At 47.4% G+C, this 21269-nt stretch overlaps 1 protein-coding gene and 1 long non-coding RNA gene across 11 annotated transcripts in view; one reads left to right on the top strand and one right to left on the bottom strand.

Moving 5' to 3' along the window:
• Positions 1–18652, top strand: part of PRKCQ (protein kinase C theta) — a 169236-nt gene extending 150584 nt beyond the window's left edge. For all 10 annotated transcript variants that reach the window (XM_026478723.4, XM_048219454.2, XM_057304676.1 and 7 more), the window contains 4 exons: positions 1545–1683; positions 7205–7393; positions 15235–15363; positions 17431–18652. In XM_026478723.4, the coding sequence (XP_026334508.1) occupies positions 1545–1683; positions 7205–7393; positions 15235–15363; positions 17431–17586 (613 nt within the window). In that variant the 3' untranslated portion in view covers positions 17587–18652. The remainder of the gene's footprint in view (positions 1–1544; positions 1684–7204; positions 7394–15234; positions 15364–17430) is intronic.
• LOC130542169 (uncharacterized) lies at positions 11229–17666 on the bottom strand. The gene is made up of 2 exons (XR_008956531.1): positions 14885–17666; positions 11229–12353 (listed from the first exon to the last, which is right to left on the bottom strand). It is a non-coding gene; the product is annotated as an uncharacterized LOC130542169 (long non-coding RNA).
• Positions 18653–21269: the final 2617 nt, after the last annotated feature.

Here is a 21269-nt window from a genome sequence, read left to right on the forward strand (position 1 = left end):
GGCATAACGGAGCTTCACGTAGGAAAAGAAAAACACACCCGAAGGTTTTAGTTTCCAGTAAGCTCACTGTAACCGCTACTGTGACCGAGTGTCAGGACCCAGCAGGGCAACCGCCAGGCTGCCGCAGGGAAGGGTCAGGAGGTCAAGACAAAAGCTGGCAGTGCCACCGTCATTGGCACAATGCGATTATACATCTGGAAGATACCGGTTCCTGTCTCAGCACCAAATTTTAAGAAGGAAATTGATAAATTCAAGCTATTTGGAGGGCAAGGGCCAGAATGCTGAAGCATCTGAAAACCAGGCCGTATGAGGTACAAAATTCTTGATCCTTGGTGAAGGAAAGACAAGACAAAACTTGAGGTCATTTTCCAAATATTCAGAGTATCACATGTAATAGCAGTATTCTAGTACAATCACAGGGAGGCATAATTGATTTTTTTTAATCTTCTTAGTCATATTTACCTAAAAAATGGAATGGGTGCTCGACAAGGATACTAGTTCTCTAAGGAAAGAGGAATTTCTTTCTTTTTTTTTTTTTTTTGTTTTGTGGAAAGGCAAGCTTTATTTCAAAGCAACCTGAAAAGAATAATGAGGTCCACAACTACAAACTGGTAGGAGGGAGCACAGAGTTACACATCCATTCTGCAGGGCCACAGTTAGGAGTCTCGCAAAGAGGAATTTCTTGACATGGTTTCTGGCATCACATGGATTCTGGTTCTAGAATTATTCTTAGATAGGAGCAGCCTTCCTCCATCAGTCTTGGAATTAGGTGCAGTATAATTAATCCATAAAGAGTCAGAAATACTTGGGAAATCGCATAAAACGAGTGTGTGGTTCAGGCCTTTCTTCCCTCGCCGTGGAAGAAAGACACTGGGATAAAGAGCCTCGGGTCCGTGTCTTGCCTGTTATTACATCGAGTGGCACTCCTTGGTCAGTCAGAAAAAGGAATCTGAAACCAGCCATTCCCTTGAGAAGTCAGTGCTGTCCATACCACCATCTTGTACCCAAGTAGACAGGTGGACGTGTTGTGCAGTATTCAATACCACCCTACGTCAGACGCATCCCCAGCTACGAGCCCCTGATGGCATTTCATCGCTGGCTGTTTCTTCGCATCCCCATATTGTTTCTTGAAGGCACCTTAGAACTGAAGGATGCTACCCTGGAGAGAGAACACATTACCCATCCCACCGCCATGCAGCCATCCGTACACAGCTCCGGAGATGCACCAAGTGCTTCCCTGGGCCTGGCGGATACGAAAGTCTGTCAGAGTCAGGCCTGAGAAAGCCGACCTGGGCCAAGAAGGGCCAGGTGAAGTCCCAAACAGGAAATGCTCGTCAAGGAGCAAACACCAAGAAGGCAGCAGCGAGCCCATGGGTAGAGCCATAGATTGAAGTACGGGCTTGGAAGGGAAGAGGAGGACCAGCAAAGCAGACACTCCTGGTGCTCTGAGGCTGGGATGGGACGAGTGACTGCCCCACGTGCGGCAATTCTGTTTTAACAAAAAATGTATTAAAGTGAGATTTTGCTTTGCTTCTGTGTTTCAGAGACCTGAAGCTAGATAACATCTTGTTAGACAAGGACGGACACATCAAAATAGCGGACTTTGGGATGTGCAAGGAGAACATGTTAGGAGATGCCAAGACAAACACCTTCTGCGGAACCCCTGACTACATCGCCCCAGAGGTGAGGGTGTGCTGCCTGAAGGGTGTGCGTGGACGCTTGCCCCACTCCACATGGCCCCACTGCTCCTTCCTCCCCTGGAAAAAAAGTCAAAAGATGTTAAGTAGTTTGTTTCAGGAGTTGTATTTGTTTTTCCGAGTACTTCACAAAGGCAGCTGCACACGAGGGCTGTGTGCAGACCGACCTCTCTCTGCACCTTCAGTCTCCCTCATCTTCCACCATGCTTGTCTTCACCATTTTTTTTTTAAGATTTTACTTATTTATTTGTCTGAGAGAGAGAGAGAGAGTGCGCGCACAAGCAGGAGAGCAGCAGGCAGAGGGAGAAGCAGGCTCCCCACTGAGTAAGGAGCCCGATGCGGGACTCGATCCCAGGACCCTGGGATGCCCTGAGCTGAAGGCAGACGCTTCACCACCGAGCCACCCAGGCGCCCCACACTCTTCCATTCTTGCCCCTTATCTTCTTACTGGATGTTCTCCATGAGCAATAGTATCTAGGACTACAGTTTTAACTCCAAAAATCAATATGACCAGCCCAAACAACTTCTTGCCCCAGCTGTCACGGGCCAAACATAACAAGTCTCAAAGTCACTGGCACTGTTTTTAGCCCTCTTACGACGCGACGTGGGTGCCGAGAGCTGGTGCTAAGAGTACGAGAGACCAAACAATACATGTCTGTATTCTTTACCATTATCTTCAAGCCCCTTTGCAGATAACTTTTTAAGGATTTGCCATTTTGTGGAAATGAGTTGAGAGAGAACCCAGCATCGTTGGGCACACGACACATATAATAAGTAATAGTAATGATGGTAACACACCGTACAATATGCTGAACGCAAACGCACAAATGTAGCCACCACGCTTCCTCTGAGAGGGGGCTTCCCGTCCTCCCTCAGGAGACCTCAGTTACTGTTCGAAGTTCTAAACAAGGGCACCGGTGTCACTCTTAATTTTTTTCAAAAATCAACACAGATACAAGTTCTGACATTCTCTTCCCCCGTCTCGCTGTACCATCTGGTTGACCCCTGGAGCACATGCACCGTCCGGAAGGCCACTGCTCCACCGAGACACCACACTAACCCTTCCAATAGGCCAGCCTGTCACTCCACCGTTTGAAAACCTTCACGACACCCCCGTTGTCAGCTGAGCACAAGCTAAAACCCTGGAAATCGGTCCTTAATAGTATGTCCCTGGCCTTGCATTTTGCATTCATCTCTCCTATTCCTTAACCACACGCTCTGAGGCTTTGGCCCGTGGTTATCCCCAAGGTGACCCCCAAAGTCGTCGTCTCCCTGAAGATGCCTCTGGTTTCCTGAAACAGTTGTTTCTCCCCCCTGCTACCACAGCGCATGTGTAATCCCAGGTACCAGTAAACGATTTCTCACAGTCAGAGCCCGTGATTTAGCCATCCTAATGTCTCCACCCCTCAGCTCGGAGCACCCATCAACCTTCTGGCTAAATGACCCCACAGCCTCAATGCCCATCTGTGAACTGACGCTAGACTTCCCCGCCGCTGGCCCCCTTTTATACAATAAATCTCGCTAGCCTCTCCCTTCTCTACCCATGAAAGTACTACCCATTTTTCAATATTTGTCTTACACACTGACCAACTGTCCCCTCCTAAAAAAAAAAAAAAAAAAAAAAAAAAAAAAAAAAGGAAGTGTGCTCTCCTGCCTCTGAACCTAATAAAATAAAATAAAAATTTAACCTTCCCTTCTTGCGGCTCTAAGTATATGCTGCCTCGTGCTGTTTTTTATGTGTATCCCATTATCTCCAGGGAAGGGACCCTGTAGCAAAGGAAAAGTTGGCTCGGCCAGGCAGAGCATTAAAAACACACAGGAGGACAGAGCAGGTGGGACAAGGGCCATGAAGCCCACCTGGCAGACACGGGTTATCTCCAGACAGGAGAACCCAAATTATAGAAATAAATGCCTTTCAGAGCAACATCAGGAAGGATGCACAAACAAACGCAGACTGCACTCCCCAAGCTGGGGAGTACCCCCAGTCCATCCCTCCTGAGGCATAAAACTCTAGGTCTTCCGGTTATAGGGCTGAGGGTCCAACGTAGAACTGGGGGCCCAAGCTCATTTTGACAATGACTAGGGAAAGACACGTGGAAACACCCTCTCTTTAACATACACTAGCCACTTAGTAAATCCATGTGGGATTCCAGTACCCAAGCAGCAGCTCCCTGGAGAGAGCAGGGGTCACCTGGAGACGAAAGTGGAGAGGCGCTGGGTGGTCACTTCGTAAACTCTGACAGCCCGTCACCGCCGGGAGCCTCACACAGAGGTGACTCACTAGTCGGCCAGGCAGAGGGAGAAGCGGATCGCTCTCACGGTTGGGGACAAAGGGAGACTGACGTCCCGTGGCAACGTCTTTAGTATCTGAATTATTTGAGGAAAGATGGGGGGAGGAAACAGGACAAGAGAGGATGAGGCCGTGAGAAGGCAGCAGGGGCTGAGACAGAAACAGAGAAAGGGGCCACTCTCCAGCCAGGGTGTCTCCACCAGTTTCCTTAAAAATATAGGTGGTGTGAGCATGGCCGTGTTAGGCTGAGGTTTAATCCAGGAGACGTTGAATATGGACAGAACATTATGTCGTAACACCCCCCTTGCCCTCCCCCCCACCCCCCGCGTTCAGAATATCGCTCTAATTCTCTAACTAGGACATCTTATATAAGACCGGTAACCTCCCGAAGTCCGGTCACCGTCCTTTGTTAAATAGGGATCACAGGTCCTACCTCAGGAGTTCGTAGTGAAAAACCACACACTGTATAGCAAACAACGCAGGTCAGCGTACCTCTGTTCAGGCAGTGTGAATCTGCATTGTGCTTCTTCCTCCTAATTTAAGACAGAATCTTTATTAGCATCCTAGCTTTGGAAGGCTTCATTCCCGCCACAGCTGTCTCCTGTCCTCCCAATTTCATGTGTCCTTCCAGATGAAGTTGTTTACCAAGACGGGGCACTCAGAGCAGTTCTGGTTGCTTTGGGCTCCCCCTCGTGACAAGTCCTGGGAACTGCATGGGAAGCAGTCCTCCCCCACCCCTCCCAATTTAAGGCAAATGCACCTGAACAAAGATTGTGGGTCTGTGCTCACACACGCACCCTTGTTTTCTTTATCACTCTCCCCGGATCTACTTTAAAACTTTGCCTTAAGGAATACTCTATTTTCTCTAAACTTGAAAGTCAACTTTAGCCTTTAAAACTTGAGTTAAGGATAGTGGCTAGCATGTTTATGCTGGAAGTCCGTGGCGGATTGCAAAAATCTGCCACTTGATCTTTATTTTCACAAGTGGGTACCAGTCGACCAAAACAGGTACTTATCCTAGAACATATAGTCATTTCCATAGGACACAGCACTCTGTCTTCCCTACTTTTCACTGGGTTCTCACAACCACCCAGTAATAAGTCAGCCAAATGTTATCACCACTTTTCACAAATGAGGCGGGGGGTGGGGGGAGGAGTCTGTCCCAAACCACACAAGAAGGGACTGAGCCAGAGGTAGAACCCACGCCATTTTGCATGGCCGTGTCAGTTTTGTTGGGGTCGATCAACTCTTGTGTTGGGGTCACTTCCCCCATATCCCAGAGCCTCACTCCAGACGTATCTCATTCCCCAAGGAAAGGCCTGGGGGGGGGGGAGCAGTCAGAGACGGCAGCTGTGCACCTCATTCTGCCGCATCAAAACGTTCCCCAGCATCAAGACATGGAATGTCTAGAAAACAGCCTCATTTTTCTTTCCTAAAGCCACCAGTGCTGTAATTAAACCGTTCATTCCCAAGGCCCATTTAAGAAGAAATTCCATTTCAGATGAGGAACTAACAGTAAAATGACCTTCGTGTGTTGACGTGTATGTGCTCACCTGGGGGGGGGGGGGCACGGAGCTGGGCTTTAAGTTGCAGGGTGGGAAGGATGGCCATCCCAAGAGGGTCCCAGTCACGCCTTTTCATCTTGTGCTTCAATACTATGACAGCTTCTCCATTTGGGGTTATAAAGAAGCTTGTCCCCAACCCATCCTGGGAGTGGCAGTCATGAAAGACAAGGATTTTCTTCTCTTCTTCATTTAACAAATTGTTATTGTGTTCCTACTATGTACTGGTTTTAATTGTGGTAAAATATACATACTGTAAAATACACCATCTTTCCATTCTTAAGAGTATTATTCAGTGAGTGTTACGTATATTCCCATTATTATACCACCAGTCTCCAGAATTTTATCTGGCACAACTGAAACTCTACACCCATTAAACAGCTCCCCATTTCCCCAAACCCCCAGCAACCATCATTTTACTTTCTGTCCCTATATACTATCAGCCTCTTCTAGGGACCTCCCAGAAGTGGAATCATACAGTATTTGTCTTTTTGAGTCTGGCTTATTTCACTTAGTGCAGTGTCCTCAAGGTCTCTCTATGGGTCAGGATTTCGTTCTAAGGCGGAGTAATATTCTACTGCATGTGTAATCACATTGTTTATCCATGCATCTGCTCACGGACACTACGCACGGGGTTAGAAAGGTCGCAGCTTGGTTTGTTGGGACGACAAGCACTGAGCAGAGTTAAAGGTACTCTACCTCCCAACATTAAATAAGGAAGCGGCTGAATACAGGCTACAGAATACAAAACTCTTTTCTGCCAGAAGAGAGGACTGGTGAAAGGGCAGCTATCTTTGTAAAAGTTAGGTGGGATCCCAGACTTTAAACCCGTTTCCCTAAAGGACAAACCAGACCAGTTCTACCCAAAGCACCAATGTCGAGCTGCCCATTACTCTCAGCGGATTTCTGGATCTGAAGTCTGTTATCCTAGTCTCTTTTGGCATATTCCTTAAGTCTTTTTTTTTTTTTTTTTTTTTTTTTGAGAGAAAGAACTCAAGTGGGGGGAAGGGGGAGGGGCAGGGAGGGAGAGAGAGAGAATCCCAAGCATGCTCCTTGCCCAGCACGACGGGGGGCTCAATCTCACAACCCTGAGATCATGACCTGAGCCAAAATCTTGAGTCGGGCGCTTAACCGACGGAGCCATGAGGCGCCCCACTAAATCGGCTTCTTCAATGGTGGCCGTAGAAGGGACTCATTAGTGCTACAGCGGTGGCTGGATGGGAATGGATTTGGTCAGATGACCTCTGGGATGTGTAATTACCTACTGAAAGTTTATGCAAAGTCTCAGGACAGTAGAAGTCAGTAGAACACGTGGGTTTGGTTTAGCTCTTCACAGGAGAGCACAGATACACACCGGCTTCCTTAGGTCCGAGTCTGGCACCCAAGTCCTCACATCGCAGGCGGGAAAATGAAGGCGAATGGCACAGGTCAGTTGTAAATAAGGCCAGAGAAAGAGTAAAAATTAAAACCAAAAAATGTTTGCTCAGTTTGGCACTGCCCACTCGTTGCTATTCAATCATCGGCTTCTCAAAAGATACAGTTTTCAGTGTGATCTGTGTCATCACCACCAACTATTTACCGACTGGTGTTGAAGCAGAGTTTCCACTCACCCACCTCATGTTTGTTAATTACATCTCTGCCTCTTGGCCACACAGATCTTGCTGGGTCAGAAATACAACCATTCGGTTGACTGGTGGTCCTTCGGCGTCCTCCTCTATGAGATGCTGATTGGTCAGTCCCCTTTCCATGGGCAAGATGAAGAAGAGCTTTTCCACTCCATCCGTATGGACAATCCCTTCTACCCTCGATGGCTTGAGAAGGAGGCGAAGGACCTTCTCGTGAAGGTAAGAAATGAAGTCAAGGAGACTCCATAGGATTAGGTTTAGGTGTTCTGACTGGCACTCCCATTCATTTCTAGGTTCCAATTTATCTATGGTAAACAATAGTCATCTCGAACTGGGTTTAAATCGGATGCTCACCATCTGTGTCAACTGTGGCACCAATAGCATGGACATTAGATACCAAAATAAGATTCATGTGCCTAATTTACACAAGAAATGCCCAAAAACCAGTTCCATGACTCTTGAATGCCCTCACTTTGAGATGTAATTGGCCTGTTGACAAGTGCAATTTGTGGCTTAAAACTCAAACCTTTGGTTTCCCATCATGCCCATTAAACTGATTCGGTCCACTTAATCTTCCCCTTCCTACCTGGACAGTTTCGCTCACTCAGGCGAAAGACAAATCTCTCATCACTCCTAAGCCATAAAAACTATCTCAGTTCAGAAATTAGAACTGTTCAGCCCAAGACAGAAGTCATCACATCAACCTGGTCTCTAAAGCAAAGACTTCTAATCCCTCTCCTCCCATCAGGTTCAGGGCAGGCAGCCACTCACCTTTGGAGAAGGGAATGTGGTTACATTGCGGTCAACTGTGTCCTCCAACTGTGTTCTCTTCCCCTCTAACCCTGGAGTTTCTATTTCAGACTGGTCATACCAGGTTAAATGCAGGGAGAGGATGCCAGGATAATGAGGGGAAACAATTGTTCTTTTATTGCTGGGTGGCTTTATGCTCTGAATCTGGGAGATCGTGAAGGCCAGCCCTTTTGTGAGGCGTTCTAGTGGGTCTTTGGGAAGTACTTGTCAGTGGGGACATTTTTGGCTGAAGCCCTTGATACACAGGCCGTTCAGTGTATTCCCTGGCCCACTACTGCACCAAACTCCAATTCCATGATGTTCCATTTCACTGAGACACCCCCCCCACACACACACACACACACTGCTCACTACCTTCCGGATGAGCCTCTTAGGCAGTATTTAAAATGCTGCAGACCAGCTCTCCGGCCACATTCCCTTCCCGTGTCCACTGCAAATATTGATGCATTTCCCCCCATTACTCAGAGTTCAAACTGTCACTAACTCTGCAGCAATCTCAAGAATTCACCACCAAAGCAGGAGTCGGACCCTGACCACGATAGCCCAGAATCAATGCAGAACTGGTAATACCACAGAGGGGAACTGGGCTCTGAGAATCGCTTGCCGTGAACCGGGAGCACCTAGGGCAAACCGGTGGAGACACATAAGAATCACCTGAGAGCCATCATTAAAGATTTGGATTTTAGGCAGAGTCCCCGTTTACCTTTGTAGAGAGTGAGAACGCAGTGTTTGAGTACAAAATAACAAAACTAAACCACGGTACTACGACATGCTATCACATATAACCACCGCCTGTACCCAGTGAGCTGTCCCGGCAACTGTTCGGACAAGGAGTTGTGCCGGCGTGATCAAGAAGCTAGCAAATCGAAAAGCAGTGGACCGAGAATACAGGTGTTTTGAATTCTGGCCTCTCCTACCTCAGTTGGCTTTTAAAAACATCATTTAGTGAAATAATTTTCAGCCTTGGTGTCCCTATTTAGAAAAGGGAGGACAGGAGAGGACCTTTTAACATTAAAGCCTATCAGTGGGCTTTAAATCCAAACTAAAAAAGATGACCAGGCCCATCTTGTTTCACTAGTCTCCTTTTTTCTCGTGAACTCCTTGGACTTAAACGTAAAGGGCACCCGCTTCTCCTGCTCTCATACAACGGACAGCTTGTCCAGAGTCTTTGAAATGTTGAGGCAACTCTAGAGCCCTCCCTCAGGAATCGAGACGTTGAATCTCGAGTGCTGACAAAGCCCTCCCAGGACACCTAGGCCAAGGCTGGCGGTGGTACAACCCGAGCCAGTTCAACGCAGCTTTCCATTCCGGTCATCCAAACAAGCCATAAACCCAGAAAACTCTCGGAACGACCAATTAAATATACTTGTAATGACGGCACAACACACATGGAAAAGGAAAGCTGATTTCAAAATTAACCAATTAAAAAGACGACCACAGTAAAAATGAAGTTAGCAGGATCGGAATGGAAGCAATTTTGCTTTACGTAAAGGCAAGTCCAAACATTATCAGAGTTGCTGCTTTTGTTTTACACGACTCAGGGGAGGTATGGTTGGCTCCGGCGGCTGTAACAAACTATCACAGACTGAGGGACTCACACAACACATGTATTTACTCACAGTTCTGAAGGCTGGAGGTCCAAGAGCAGGGTCGGCAGGGTTGGTTTCTGGCGAAGGTTTTCTTCCCGGTTTGCAGGCAGACGCCATCTTGCCTTGTCCTCAACTAATGGGTGGAGAGCTTTCTGCTGTTTCCTCTTAACGTATTTTATTGGACCGGGTTCCTGCCCACGTGACCTTATTTAACCTTAATTGCTCCCTTCCTCCAGGTACACTCACAATGGGGGTTAGGGCTTCAAGGAATGAATTTTGAAGGGACACATTTCAACCCGCAGTGTGGGGGTGCACTGAGAAAGCCTGAGCCAACGAAACCCACCAGAAGGAGGAAATAAGGAAGCAGTTTGGGGGCTGCCTGGAGGCGATCCACCTTCACCTGTTGATGTTCCAGAAAACTCCACAGCTGTGCTTTCCAAACCCAGCTCCGCCTCGGGATCTGGGAGAGCTCCTCGCGAGGAGTGAGGGTGAAGGAGTAACAGGGCCAGGTGGAGTTAATCAGAAGTAAATGCTGAAGTGATGGTTTCAAAGGACAGAAGGACTGAGTAGGAAGAAAGGATGGCTTCCAGTTGGAGGAGGAAAGATGACAAGTCATGTGTATGGACTATTACTCAGCAGGAAAAAGAAAGGAACTGTTACTGATAATACAAAGCAACTTGGATGGATCACAAGGGCATCCGGCCAGTCTCAAAAGGTTGCATAGTGTGTGTCCACGTGTGTAACATTCTTGAAAGGACACTGTGGAGACAGAAATCAGATTAGTGGCAGTGGGGGTTAGGGAGTATGACTGGAAAGGGGTATCCCAAGGGACAGCTTTGTGCTGACAGGACAATTCTGGGTCTTGTGTGTCATGGTAGTTACCCAGATCTACACACCGGACAAAATGACAAGAGAACGAGACACACACATTGTATCAACGCCAGTCTCCTGGTTTCGGTATCACACTGTAATTATATACAATATAGGCATTCAGGGAAGCTGGTGAAGAGTACAGAGGACACCCGTACTAGCTTTTTTTTTTTTTTTTTAAGATTTTATTTATTTGAGAGAGACAGAGCACAAGCAGGGGGAGTGGCAGAGGGAAAGGGAGAAGCAGGCTCTCTGCTGAGCAAGGAGTCCGAGTTGGGGCTCGATCCCAGGACTCTGGGATCATGACCTGAGCAGAAAACAGATGCTTAACCTACTGAGCCACCCAGGCGCCCCCACCTGCACTAGCTTTTAACATCCCGTGAATCTATACGTCCAGGCTGAATGTGTCCACCCCAAATTCTATATTGAAGCCCCAACCCCCAAAGTGATGATTATAGGAGGTGAGGCCTTTGGGACATAATTAGGCATTGATGACATAATGAGGGTGGGGCCACCAAGAAGAACTAGGGCCCTTATACAAAGAGGAAGAGAGAGATTTCTGTCTCTCCAAGTGCAGTCACCAGGGAAAGGCCATGTGAGCACACAGCAAGAAGGTGGCCATCTACAAGCCAAGGAGAGGGTCCTCACCAGAAACTGCCCAGGCTGGCACCGTGATCTTGGACTTCCAGCCTCCAGGACTGTGACGAGTAAATGTTTCTTGTTTAAGCCACCACCCAGTCCATGGCGCTTCGTTATGGCAGCCCAAGAAGACCAAGACACTAGAATTATTGCAAAATAACAAGTTTATCAACAAAGTAAAATCTACGGCAAAATGTCAGCAAATACCAAAACCAAAATCCTGTGCAGTTTCAATAGCAGGTAAAAGATTTGCTGGGAGAGTGGAAAATAAACCAGGTTGAACAGAGCAGAAACCAAGACAAGTGAGGATAAAGAATGGGGGAGGGGGGGACTAGTTGGTGAAAGTGGTTTTACATCCACGTGGAGGAGATGGGGCTTATTCTTCCCCGTGCGAGTGAGTAAAAATTCCCTGTCCTTGCTGCATGAGGAAGAAAGTCCTCTCCCGTGGTCCAGCAGTTGGGCTGATAAAAATTAGTTTCCCTCGGGCAATTTGCTGACAGTAAGACTGGCCCTTAGTTTTATCTCTGCTCCCCATTTGCTCTGTCACTTTGATCCAACGGTCCCCCACATCCTTGAGCTCCCTTTTCTGCAAAGATCAAAGGTAGTATCGTTTCTGAGGAACTTCCTCCAGGGAATTATGCACATCGTGTTGTAAAACCCAGAAGTAATCGGTCCTCTGGAAAAGCAGCACCTGTCACAGCAGCGGCATCCGTGTCAGACTCTATCCCCTGTCCGTCGTTGGGCGTGATGCACGTAGCATATGAACAACCTACACGGCGGGAGAGGCTCCATCACGAATCACAACGGGGACACTGCTGTTCGGTTGACTCTTGCCAAAGAAACAGCCCTTCCTCCCTCACCTATTCATCCAGGATGTCCTGCCCCATTTATTTGGAAACTGCCGGGAGATGAATGACCTCCAATGGAAACACTTCTCCCTTCTGTAGAAAGATCTATCTGAGGAGGGAAAGAGGAGGGGGGACGACTCCGGGGACAGGCGCTAGGCTGGTGGCCGTTCTCGGCAGCCCAGCACTGCGTTCTAGCCCAGACGGTCGAGTGAGTTTAAACAAACTCCAGCCGCATCCTGGCCATTCGTGCATGAGGTGTGCTGTTTCCTGTCAATGTAAACCACCCTCTGACAGCTTTTGTGAACAAAAGCAAGTCTTTACTCATGAACACTGAGTCCCTCGGTGCAGCTTCCATGGCACAGAGCCGATGGCCTCCCATGAGGTCACCAGTCATCTTCAGGACTTGGAAGGAGGACGGGTGATCTGTGGCAGGACAGAGAAGACGGTAACGGACTCTTGTGCAAGACTAGAAAGACATTTGTGTCTCGAAGCTGGAGATCACGTTGTACTCTCATTACACCTTTTATCTTTTCAAATATATTTATTTTCACAGGTACGTAGACCAGGCTCAGAAAGCTTGGTTGTGATGCCCTAGGTACAAATGCCACATGGTACTGGGAAAATCTAATGGGAAACAGCATGGTGCCCATGCAGCCTAGGGCGGTTACTTCTAATTTAATTCACTAAAGCCTTTAATTATAACAACATGAGCTAGTTTTTGGCCCATTCTTGAGGCACTCACGCCTTCCCTCCCATCTTGTTTCATCAAAATGTCCTTAAGAAGTAGAAGTCGATAGGGTATTATGATCGTTTCAAGGAAAGAGATATGGGGCAAGTCACTTTTTCCCTCTGCTTCTAAAAAATCTATCTGCTTTTCCATCTATTACATTGGTGTTTGAGTCTACAGAAAAAAAAAGTGTTACTGTGAAGTTGGTGCCCCTTCTATATGCTGTTCTGTAGGCTAAAAACAAGAGGCTAACAGAAAGTGAGGACTGAAGACCTACCACCTGCAAGTAATAAAGTAGGACCACTTGCTCACTTGCTCAGCGAACATTTCTCGAGCATCCGCTTTGCGCGTGGCACTGGGCGAGGTTGGAGGAAGGAGCAACGTGAATAGTGTCTGCCCTCAGAGCTTACACTCTGAAAAGTACTCTTAAAAAACATACATAGAGTGACACTTCATCTAATGAAGGGAAGATGTTTAGATGTTCTGCAGAGCCCAGAGGAGACACTATTCCACGCCAGAAGCAAGAAGGGGCTGCTTCTCATTTAGGCTCTATCCCTGACGATGGCTGGATCTGTGATCTTGAGCAAGTTACATAGCTGCTCTGAACCTTAGTTTCCTCCGCTGACAATGGGACAGTGATATCTGCTTTTAGAATCTGTTTTTAAAATCAGCTGAGACCTATAGCACCATGCCTGGCTCTCCAAGAACATTGGTTGGCATGAGTCCCAGGGTCAACCATATGACCATGAGCTTGACTTGAAGGGCAGGAGAGCTCACCAGGAGTTAAAGGAATCAAACAAAGCCTCACAAAGAAGAGGGGTTCTAAGCTCACCCTGACTGGTGGGCTGGGATTTAAAGATGAGGAGAAGGAAATGGGAGCAGAATGTGGGGAGAGGCATCTCCTTGCAAGATGGGAAGTTCCCTACTGAAAGAGGCAGGAAAGAGAGGTGGCACATTCAGTGAGTAGGCGTGTCTGGACAGAAGAGAGGGTTACAGTGGGAATGGAAGGAGGTGTGTCAGCAGAGGCCACGGAGAGCCTGGGATGGCCACCTAGGCTCAGAGGACGTTAGGACTCACCAGGGCACTGGGATGACCTTGCTTCACCCTGCCTTTTACAGCTGAGGAGACTGAGACAGAAAACTTGCCCGAGGCCACGTGGGTAGTAAGTCTCGGGTAACAGCCTCATGTTCGTGGTTTTCTAACAGAGCTTAGGACCTTAAATTCCATTGAGAGGCCCCAGCGGCCATCAGTAGAGTAAGGGGGAGAGGAATTTAGGACGACTGACCATGTGGACATACTAGGTGGTCGCATAAGCATTACACTTGGACTTTTTTTTAAAAAAAGATTATCATAATTACAAAAAAGGAAAAAAATCTCCACTTTGCTACAGCATGTTGTTTTTTGTTCTTTTAGTTTGGGGATTTTGCGGGGGAGGGGGTTTGGTAGAGCCTTTGAAGATTTTCAAGCAAGACAAGTAAAGCAGTGTTTGAAAACACACAGACTGGCTATTCTTAAAAAGTAAAAGCAAGAGATCCCTGTAAATTAGTTGTTAATGGAGGTCCGGTCCTGCCAGAGCCTCCTGGAAAATCACGGAATTTCACTGTGGTTTCTGTTTCAGAGACCCACGGTGTCCTTACGAGGCCCTGCAGCTAGCGGTTACTTTCTAAACAGGCATCTAGCTGGGGTGAGAAAAGTCGTAACCGCCGCAGGCACTCGGGACCCGTGGCTTCCCCAGGTCTCGTGTTCAGGCTCTCCTAGTCCGTGCTGCCCTTGACCTGCTGTGTTTGAGTTTGAAGAGTTTCCAAGTTTCTTTCCTGTCCTGGCCAATGTTCAGTTTGACCTCGTGGGGGAAAGTAACAGGAGAGGGGACAGCGCAAGAAAGAAAATACGTACGTAACAAGTCAGAAAATATGAACGATGATTTGAATTAAACATCATTTTAGCAGCAGGGCAGCAGACTCTCGGTGACTGTCCAAAGCGGACTCTCGGTGACTGGTTTATATTATTCCTAAAGTGAGCTTTTCCTCATAGCGCGACTGTCACCCTTAGAAGGCAGCTTTGTCAGAAATCAAGCTCGATTAATGGGTGGTCAGCTAAGCAACAAATGATCACTTGTTCTATGTTGTTGAGTCAGTGCATGTGTGTGTGCGTGTGTGTGTGTGTACACATGTGTGTAGTTCCATCAGCCCCCCACAGAACAGCCCCAAAGGAAGGACACGTCACTCACCTCACATGGAAGGACGCTGTGAGTCAGTCCTGTAAGCTGCCGGGGGTCCTGTACATGACACAGGGCAAAGCTGACCTCAAACCAGCCCAATATCCCTTGAAAGACAGCATTTCCAGGGCAAAGAGCAAAGAAGCAAAAGCCCAGATTCTGGAATCTTCAGAACGTTCATTTGAGGGAGAATGTTGTCACCGGGGTGACTTGAGGCAACAGTTGATACCGGTAAGTACAAAAATAAGGTTAGAAAAGCAAGTGTCAAATCCCTGTGGCTCTGGGCTGAGAAATGCACCCTCGTCCGAGGCTGACCGGCTGGTCCCCTGAGAAGTAACGGCTCCCTTTCTGCTACTGCTCAGCTCTTCGTGAGGGAACCCGAAAAGAGGCTGGGAGTGAGGGGAGACATCCGCCAGCACCCTTTGTTTCGGGAGATCAACTGGGAAGAGCTTGAAAGAAAGGAGATTGACCCACCGTTCCGGCCGAAAGTGGTAAGGACCCACCAGGGCCGTTTGCTCCCCACCATTCCGGCTGCGCTTCCCCCCACCTTCCCCCCCAGGGCTGCCTGCCCGCCCCTCACCCCTGCCTGAGTCCCAGCTTCCCTCCTGGGTTCAGTTCCTGGAGGAAAGTGCTGCTTTAGCCATCATTCAGGTTATCCGGCTGCTGGGGGAGCGGGGAGCAAGGGGGTGTCACCCTTGTTCGCAGTATCTAACTCTGTGATGAGATCACATACTTGCACGAAAATGAACTGCTGGGCGTACGTGCCTCGGGCTTACCGGGCACGTGCCTGTGACTCTCGGGGAAGATGTGGAGCCTTTGTGTGGGGTACGCACGTGCTCCGTGGTCAGTCCACATGACTCAGAACGTGGAAGTCCGGGATTTTGGAGCCATCTTTTCCATGATACGTATTCAAGCGTGCCTGACGTTTGTAATCCGTTCACGTAACTCTCCTCCCTGATGGTGATGGTTACGTGTTCTCCTGTTTGAGGAAGGAGTCGGCTGGGGCTTAGGAAAGGACGGGTCTCTAAATTCCCACGAGCATGCTCCTTAGCAAAAGTCACCGACCTCCACGAGAACAGGCAGAATGCGCTGGCCACATGCCGAACAGGCCACCGCAGAGTGAAGACAAGAGTAAAGCACGGTTAAGACGAAAGAGCTCTGCACGCATGTAACACCTCTGAGCCACACCCCTAAAAACGGCTCAGACGGTCCCTTTTATGTTACGTATACTTTACAACAATTTCTACAAGGAATCATTTTTTTTAAAGAGTAAAGCAAAGTGGTGGGTTGGCCGGCTCTACCCATCCCTGGTGATTACCGGGAAGGAAGTAGTAATAACCTGGGTAGGTAGAAACCATCGCTACGGTCTCTTTGCATGGAGACGGCATAGGCTTGTGGATTCCAGAGCAGAGGGCTTCACTCTAGAAAGAGCTAGTGCTATTAGTCAGGATAGCAGATGGCCAGAAGCAGCAAGTCTGTGCCCAGGGTTAGCAGACTTAGTCTCAACATTTGTCCCGAGCTCTGGGGATGCTCTAAGGATTCTAGGCTGGCCTCTAGCAGTCTTATTATTTGTGACAATGCCATGCCTAACCTATGAGATGTTAATTTGTGACAAAATGGATTTTTACCTTGTTTTAGCTCATCAGAACAATGTGACTCATGTCTCAGCTTCCATGGTACGTTACAAGCGACTTGATACTATCCACCTAAAAACCAGACTTTTGGTCTACATTTTCCCTGCAGGACAGTTCTCGATTCTGCCGGTAGGAAGGAATTTCCCTCACATGTTGTCTAAAGAGCTATTTGTAGGCAGAGGCCACAGGCCATTGGCCTCACCGGCTTAGGAGCCCCCTTGAGGGTAGGAAGAGTCTGACTCTTAGTTATGCTCATATATACAAGGGTGGCTTTTGATAATCTTAAAAAATTGAACTGTATGCCATACAAAGCAGTATTTATAAATAGGTATTTGTTTTTACCTTTTTTTTTTTTCCCCTCAGGGCACTAATGGACCAGGTAGCTTGAGGGGAACTAGTCCCAATCTGTCTGTGGAAGACAGTCCAAGATGGTTAATAATAAAATTAACATGGGTAGAGGAACCAACAGTAGTGATGGATATTGATATAAGAACAGGAATATATAATCTGCCAAACTCCTGCCCTCGGCTCCCACCCTCCATCCCTTCCCTCCACCCCTTCCCCAAACTGTCCCCTGAAGACCGAAAGGCTACGGGTCAAATTTGGGCTCACCACTGTTTCAAAGGTGTCCAGTCCTGTTTCCTGTAAACTGTTAACCAGAAGCATGAGATCCTATCTGGATGTATATAGTGAAATTCCTTTACATGACTTTCATTGTACTATTGCTAAGCGAATGCCTCAGGGTCTTGGGAATGTTCCATAAACCCACGTATGACCATCTCTAAGTATCACTTCAGTCTACCTGCAAGGTCCACCTTGTCATACACAGACTGTAGCCTTAGATAACAGGCATGAAGATAATTAATTCAGTGGCTGATTTTCTTCCCTTTTTCTCTCCACCCCCTCCCTTAAACTCTGATCAAGAAATCACCGTATGATTGCAGCAATTTCGACAAAGAATTCTTAAATGAGAAACCCCGGCTGTCGTTTGCGGACAGAGCCCTGATCAACAGTATGGACCAGAACATGTTCAGAAACTTTTCCTTCATTAACCCAGGGATGGAGAGGTTGATATCCTGAAGCACCTCCCCTCACACACGAGGGAATTTGCCTTGAGGCTGCGAACTGGTTCAAGTGATGCTCCTTGGATGCCTTTTCACCTTGGGAAAGAAAAGAAACACTCAGTAATACAGGCCGAGACCTTTCAGCTCCTCACCGACCTTGTCTCTGCAGCCGAAGCCAACTGCACTTCACTAATAACCACACCCTTCGGTGCCTCTCCTGTCCTCTCCCGTGGCCACTCTTGAAGCCAGGTCATCACTAACCATAGTTACGGACTGGCACAATGGTTCTCCTCTGCACTGTGAAAAGACCTGAAAAGTTAATATTGCCCTAAGTCATGGCTCTTCCCGTGGGCACCAAGGGCTGGTCAATGACCAGAGGGGCGCAGTGAGCACAGAAACAGCACGTCGCCTGGGACAGGAGCGGACTTCATTCAGCCGCAGACAAGTAACCACTAACCCGTTTTGTTCTGTTCGCGTCTGTGGAAGTGTAAATGGTGGCAGGGGAAGGCCTGGATAGGTTTTTATGGGAATTCTTCACAATAAACATAGCTTGTAACTTGAGATTTACAAATCCATTCGTTCTGATTAGCCATGAAATTCTCGGGAAAGAGGAAAATGGAAAGTAAGAGGAGCTCATGTCACTGAGATGGAGGGTTTAGTAAACCACCTACTGTGGCTATCTTGTCAACACAGACATCAGAGTCAAAGATAGACTCACTTACTCCTGCCAATAGAACCACCCCACCCACCCATTCTCAGTTGATTTCAGTATCAGTGGAAGTTACTCATTACCATCCTCTTCACACCGTAACAAGAAGGGAAGCGTATAATTCTCCCAACAGAAAAGAAAACCAATCTCTTATTATACCCTTAAAGTTGATTTGATGACTCATTTGTCTCCCTTTAGGCATTATTCAAAATAAAAGACCCACGCGTGGTACTTGTAGCAGTCGATCTTGTTTAACTAGAATTCTAGCTATACATTTTTTAAGTATCTGTGCTGTTTGTATATTTTGATAAAATATTGTGACTTAATGATAAAGAGGTGGCTATGTAAAAATGGAATAAAAGAAAGAAAGAAAGATGCCTCCTAATAGTTTAATTCCCTACTTGCCCCCCCAAGAACTTGGGTTTTGTCGTGGTTATCATCAATGTAGCTAGCATTGAGTTGATGTTGTAAATTTTGGGAATCACTAAAACTCCCCACATAGGTGAGAAACTCGGGTAACAGAAGTTATCTGTTATGTTCCTCTTTCCCTTCACCGCAGGATCTCTTGGGAGTGGCCACGAGTGTTGCCTCTACTCTTTCAACACCCGAATCCAGCTCTGCCCTCTCACCTGTCCCCAGGCACTGCTTCCTCCAGGACTACCTTCCTGCTAGTGCTTGTGGAATATACTAGGTCCTCAGCTACCTTTGTGCAGTGTTTTAGACAAGGAAAGACCGTCCCTTTGATCTCAGCCCCATTAGTCACTGTGACACAGCACTTTCCCCTTTTGCTCCCTTTACGTTTGACTACCCCCTTGACCAGCCCCTTTCCTCCGAGCCCAAATCACTTCCAAGGCCCCCTCCCCATCTTGTTTTCACTGTCTCTTGGTTCTTTCCTGCCACCTCATGCCTTCAAGGATCCCTCAATGCACATCATCTTCAACCCATATCTCCAGTTCGAATCTTGCCTCCAGGCTTCAGTCTCCACTGACTTGCTCTCTCCTTACAACCTCACTCTCTCTGGGGTTTCCCAGCTCCATTAACGGCACCATCGTAGGTCCAGTCGTCCAGGCCCAGAACCTCAGAGTCATTGTCGACTGTCCCCTGTCCCTATTTTCTTTAACCAAATCCTTATGATTCAGCCTCTGTAGTCTCTCCAAAAGAGAGACTCATCTCTACTTTCTCTCTTGCTAATCATGTCTGGATCAGTCTCCCCATCTTAAGTCTTTCTCCCCATTTTAATTCGTGTATACAGCATACATTATTAACTATATGGTAGGAATAACTTTTCCTCTGCCCTCTTACGTTAAGAACCTGGGGACTGCTGATTAAACTGACAAAAGACCTTAGCGAGAGAAGCACGCTGTTACTTACACATGCTATACGCATGTCAGAGTGCCCAGTGATGTCAGAGTGCCCAGTGATGAGTAATTCAAAGAAATGGTTAGAATTGGGGATCTAAATACCTAGTGCAGCAGGATACAGTAGGGTGGGGAGAGAAAAGGCTCCTGTGGGAAGGACAAATGGGTTTCTTGAAGGAATGTAAATGGGCTTTCAGGAGAATAAATAGAAGATAAGAAAGTTTGTGATAGTGTTTGTCTGTAGAGGTATGAGTGGTCTTTCCATCTTCCTCAGGGTCATAACATTCCCCCAGAGAGGAGATTTATGGTAAGTAGGTTTACGCTTGGTCTCACTCCTACAAATAGACCCACCCTAAAGAAGAAATTTTTGGCAGTTCCCATTTCTCTGAAATTTCTGCTTTCAGTTAGATAAGGAAAACTCCAAGAAGGCCTCTTTCTGCATCTGTTGAATCCCAAGTGTCTTTAACCTGAAATAATCTTTATTATTTATGGAACATAAAAATATTATCTCCACATATCAGTTTTTAATCCCATTACACTCATGTTCAAAACTCTGTGTAATCTTTCCTGGCTAAAACTCATGCAGGGCCACCCATTCTGTCCCCACCCTCTCTACCTGACTTCCCATTTCCACCTTTCACTCACCTGTGCTCTAGTCAATCTGACTTTCTTAGCACTGCCTATAAACTCCCACCATTTCCCACCTCTGGGACTCCCTGATACTAGTTTTTCTGCCTGGAACGCCCATTTCCACACATTCAACATCTTTCTGTCTCTCAAGATCCAGTTCAGCTGACACGTCTGCCATGAAGTATCCCAGTCCTGGGGTATCCCATGAGCTGGTGTATCTCCCGCCTCTCTAAGCTCCCACCAGATTGTATTTCTCTGTTCTCCCATGGCACCCGATTAAGCTGTGCAAGTGTGTAGTTTGCCTCCCTTTCTAGGCTGTAAATCCCTAAGGGTAGGATCTCAGTCCAGTTTGTCTTTATGCTTCCCACAGTTCCTTTGTACAGTGGCCCTTAAACAATATAGGAGTTAGGGACCCTGACCCTTGCATCGTTGAAAATCCGCATATAACTTTTGACTCCCTCAAAAATTAACTACTAATAGCCTACTACTGACCAGAAGGCTTACCCATAACGTGAGCAGTCGATGACCACGTATTTTGTATGTTGTATGTATTATATACTGTACTCTTACAGAGAGCGCGCTAGAGTACAGAACATGTTAAGAAAATTATAAGGAAGGGAAAATACATTTACAGTCCCATACTGTGAAAGTCCATATATGAGTGGACACACACAGTTCAAACCTGAATGGTGCAGGAGTCAGCAGTGTAGGAGTGCTCAAACGGAGTCATTGGACAAGTGAGTAAATACACGAATGCGCAGAACCGTGTTTGAATGGTGGCCCCTCAAAACACAGATCCACCTGGAACCGTGGGTTGTACAGATGGGCACTAAATCCAGTGTCACTTGTCCTTATGAGAGACATACAGAGAAGAGAAGTCTGTGTGAAGAGGGAGACAGAGACTGGAGTATGGTGACTGCAAGCCAAGGAACACCAGGAGCCACCAGAAGGTGGAAGGGACCAAGAAGGACTGTCCCACAGAGCCTTCAGAGGGAGCATCGC

Source organism: Ursus arctos, unplaced genomic scaffold (assembly GCF_023065955.2).
Source record: "Ursus arctos isolate Adak ecotype North America unplaced genomic scaffold, UrsArc2.0 scaffold_30, whole genome shotgun sequence".
Taxonomy (NCBI): Eukaryota; Metazoa; Chordata; class Mammalia; order Carnivora; family Ursidae; genus Ursus; species Ursus arctos.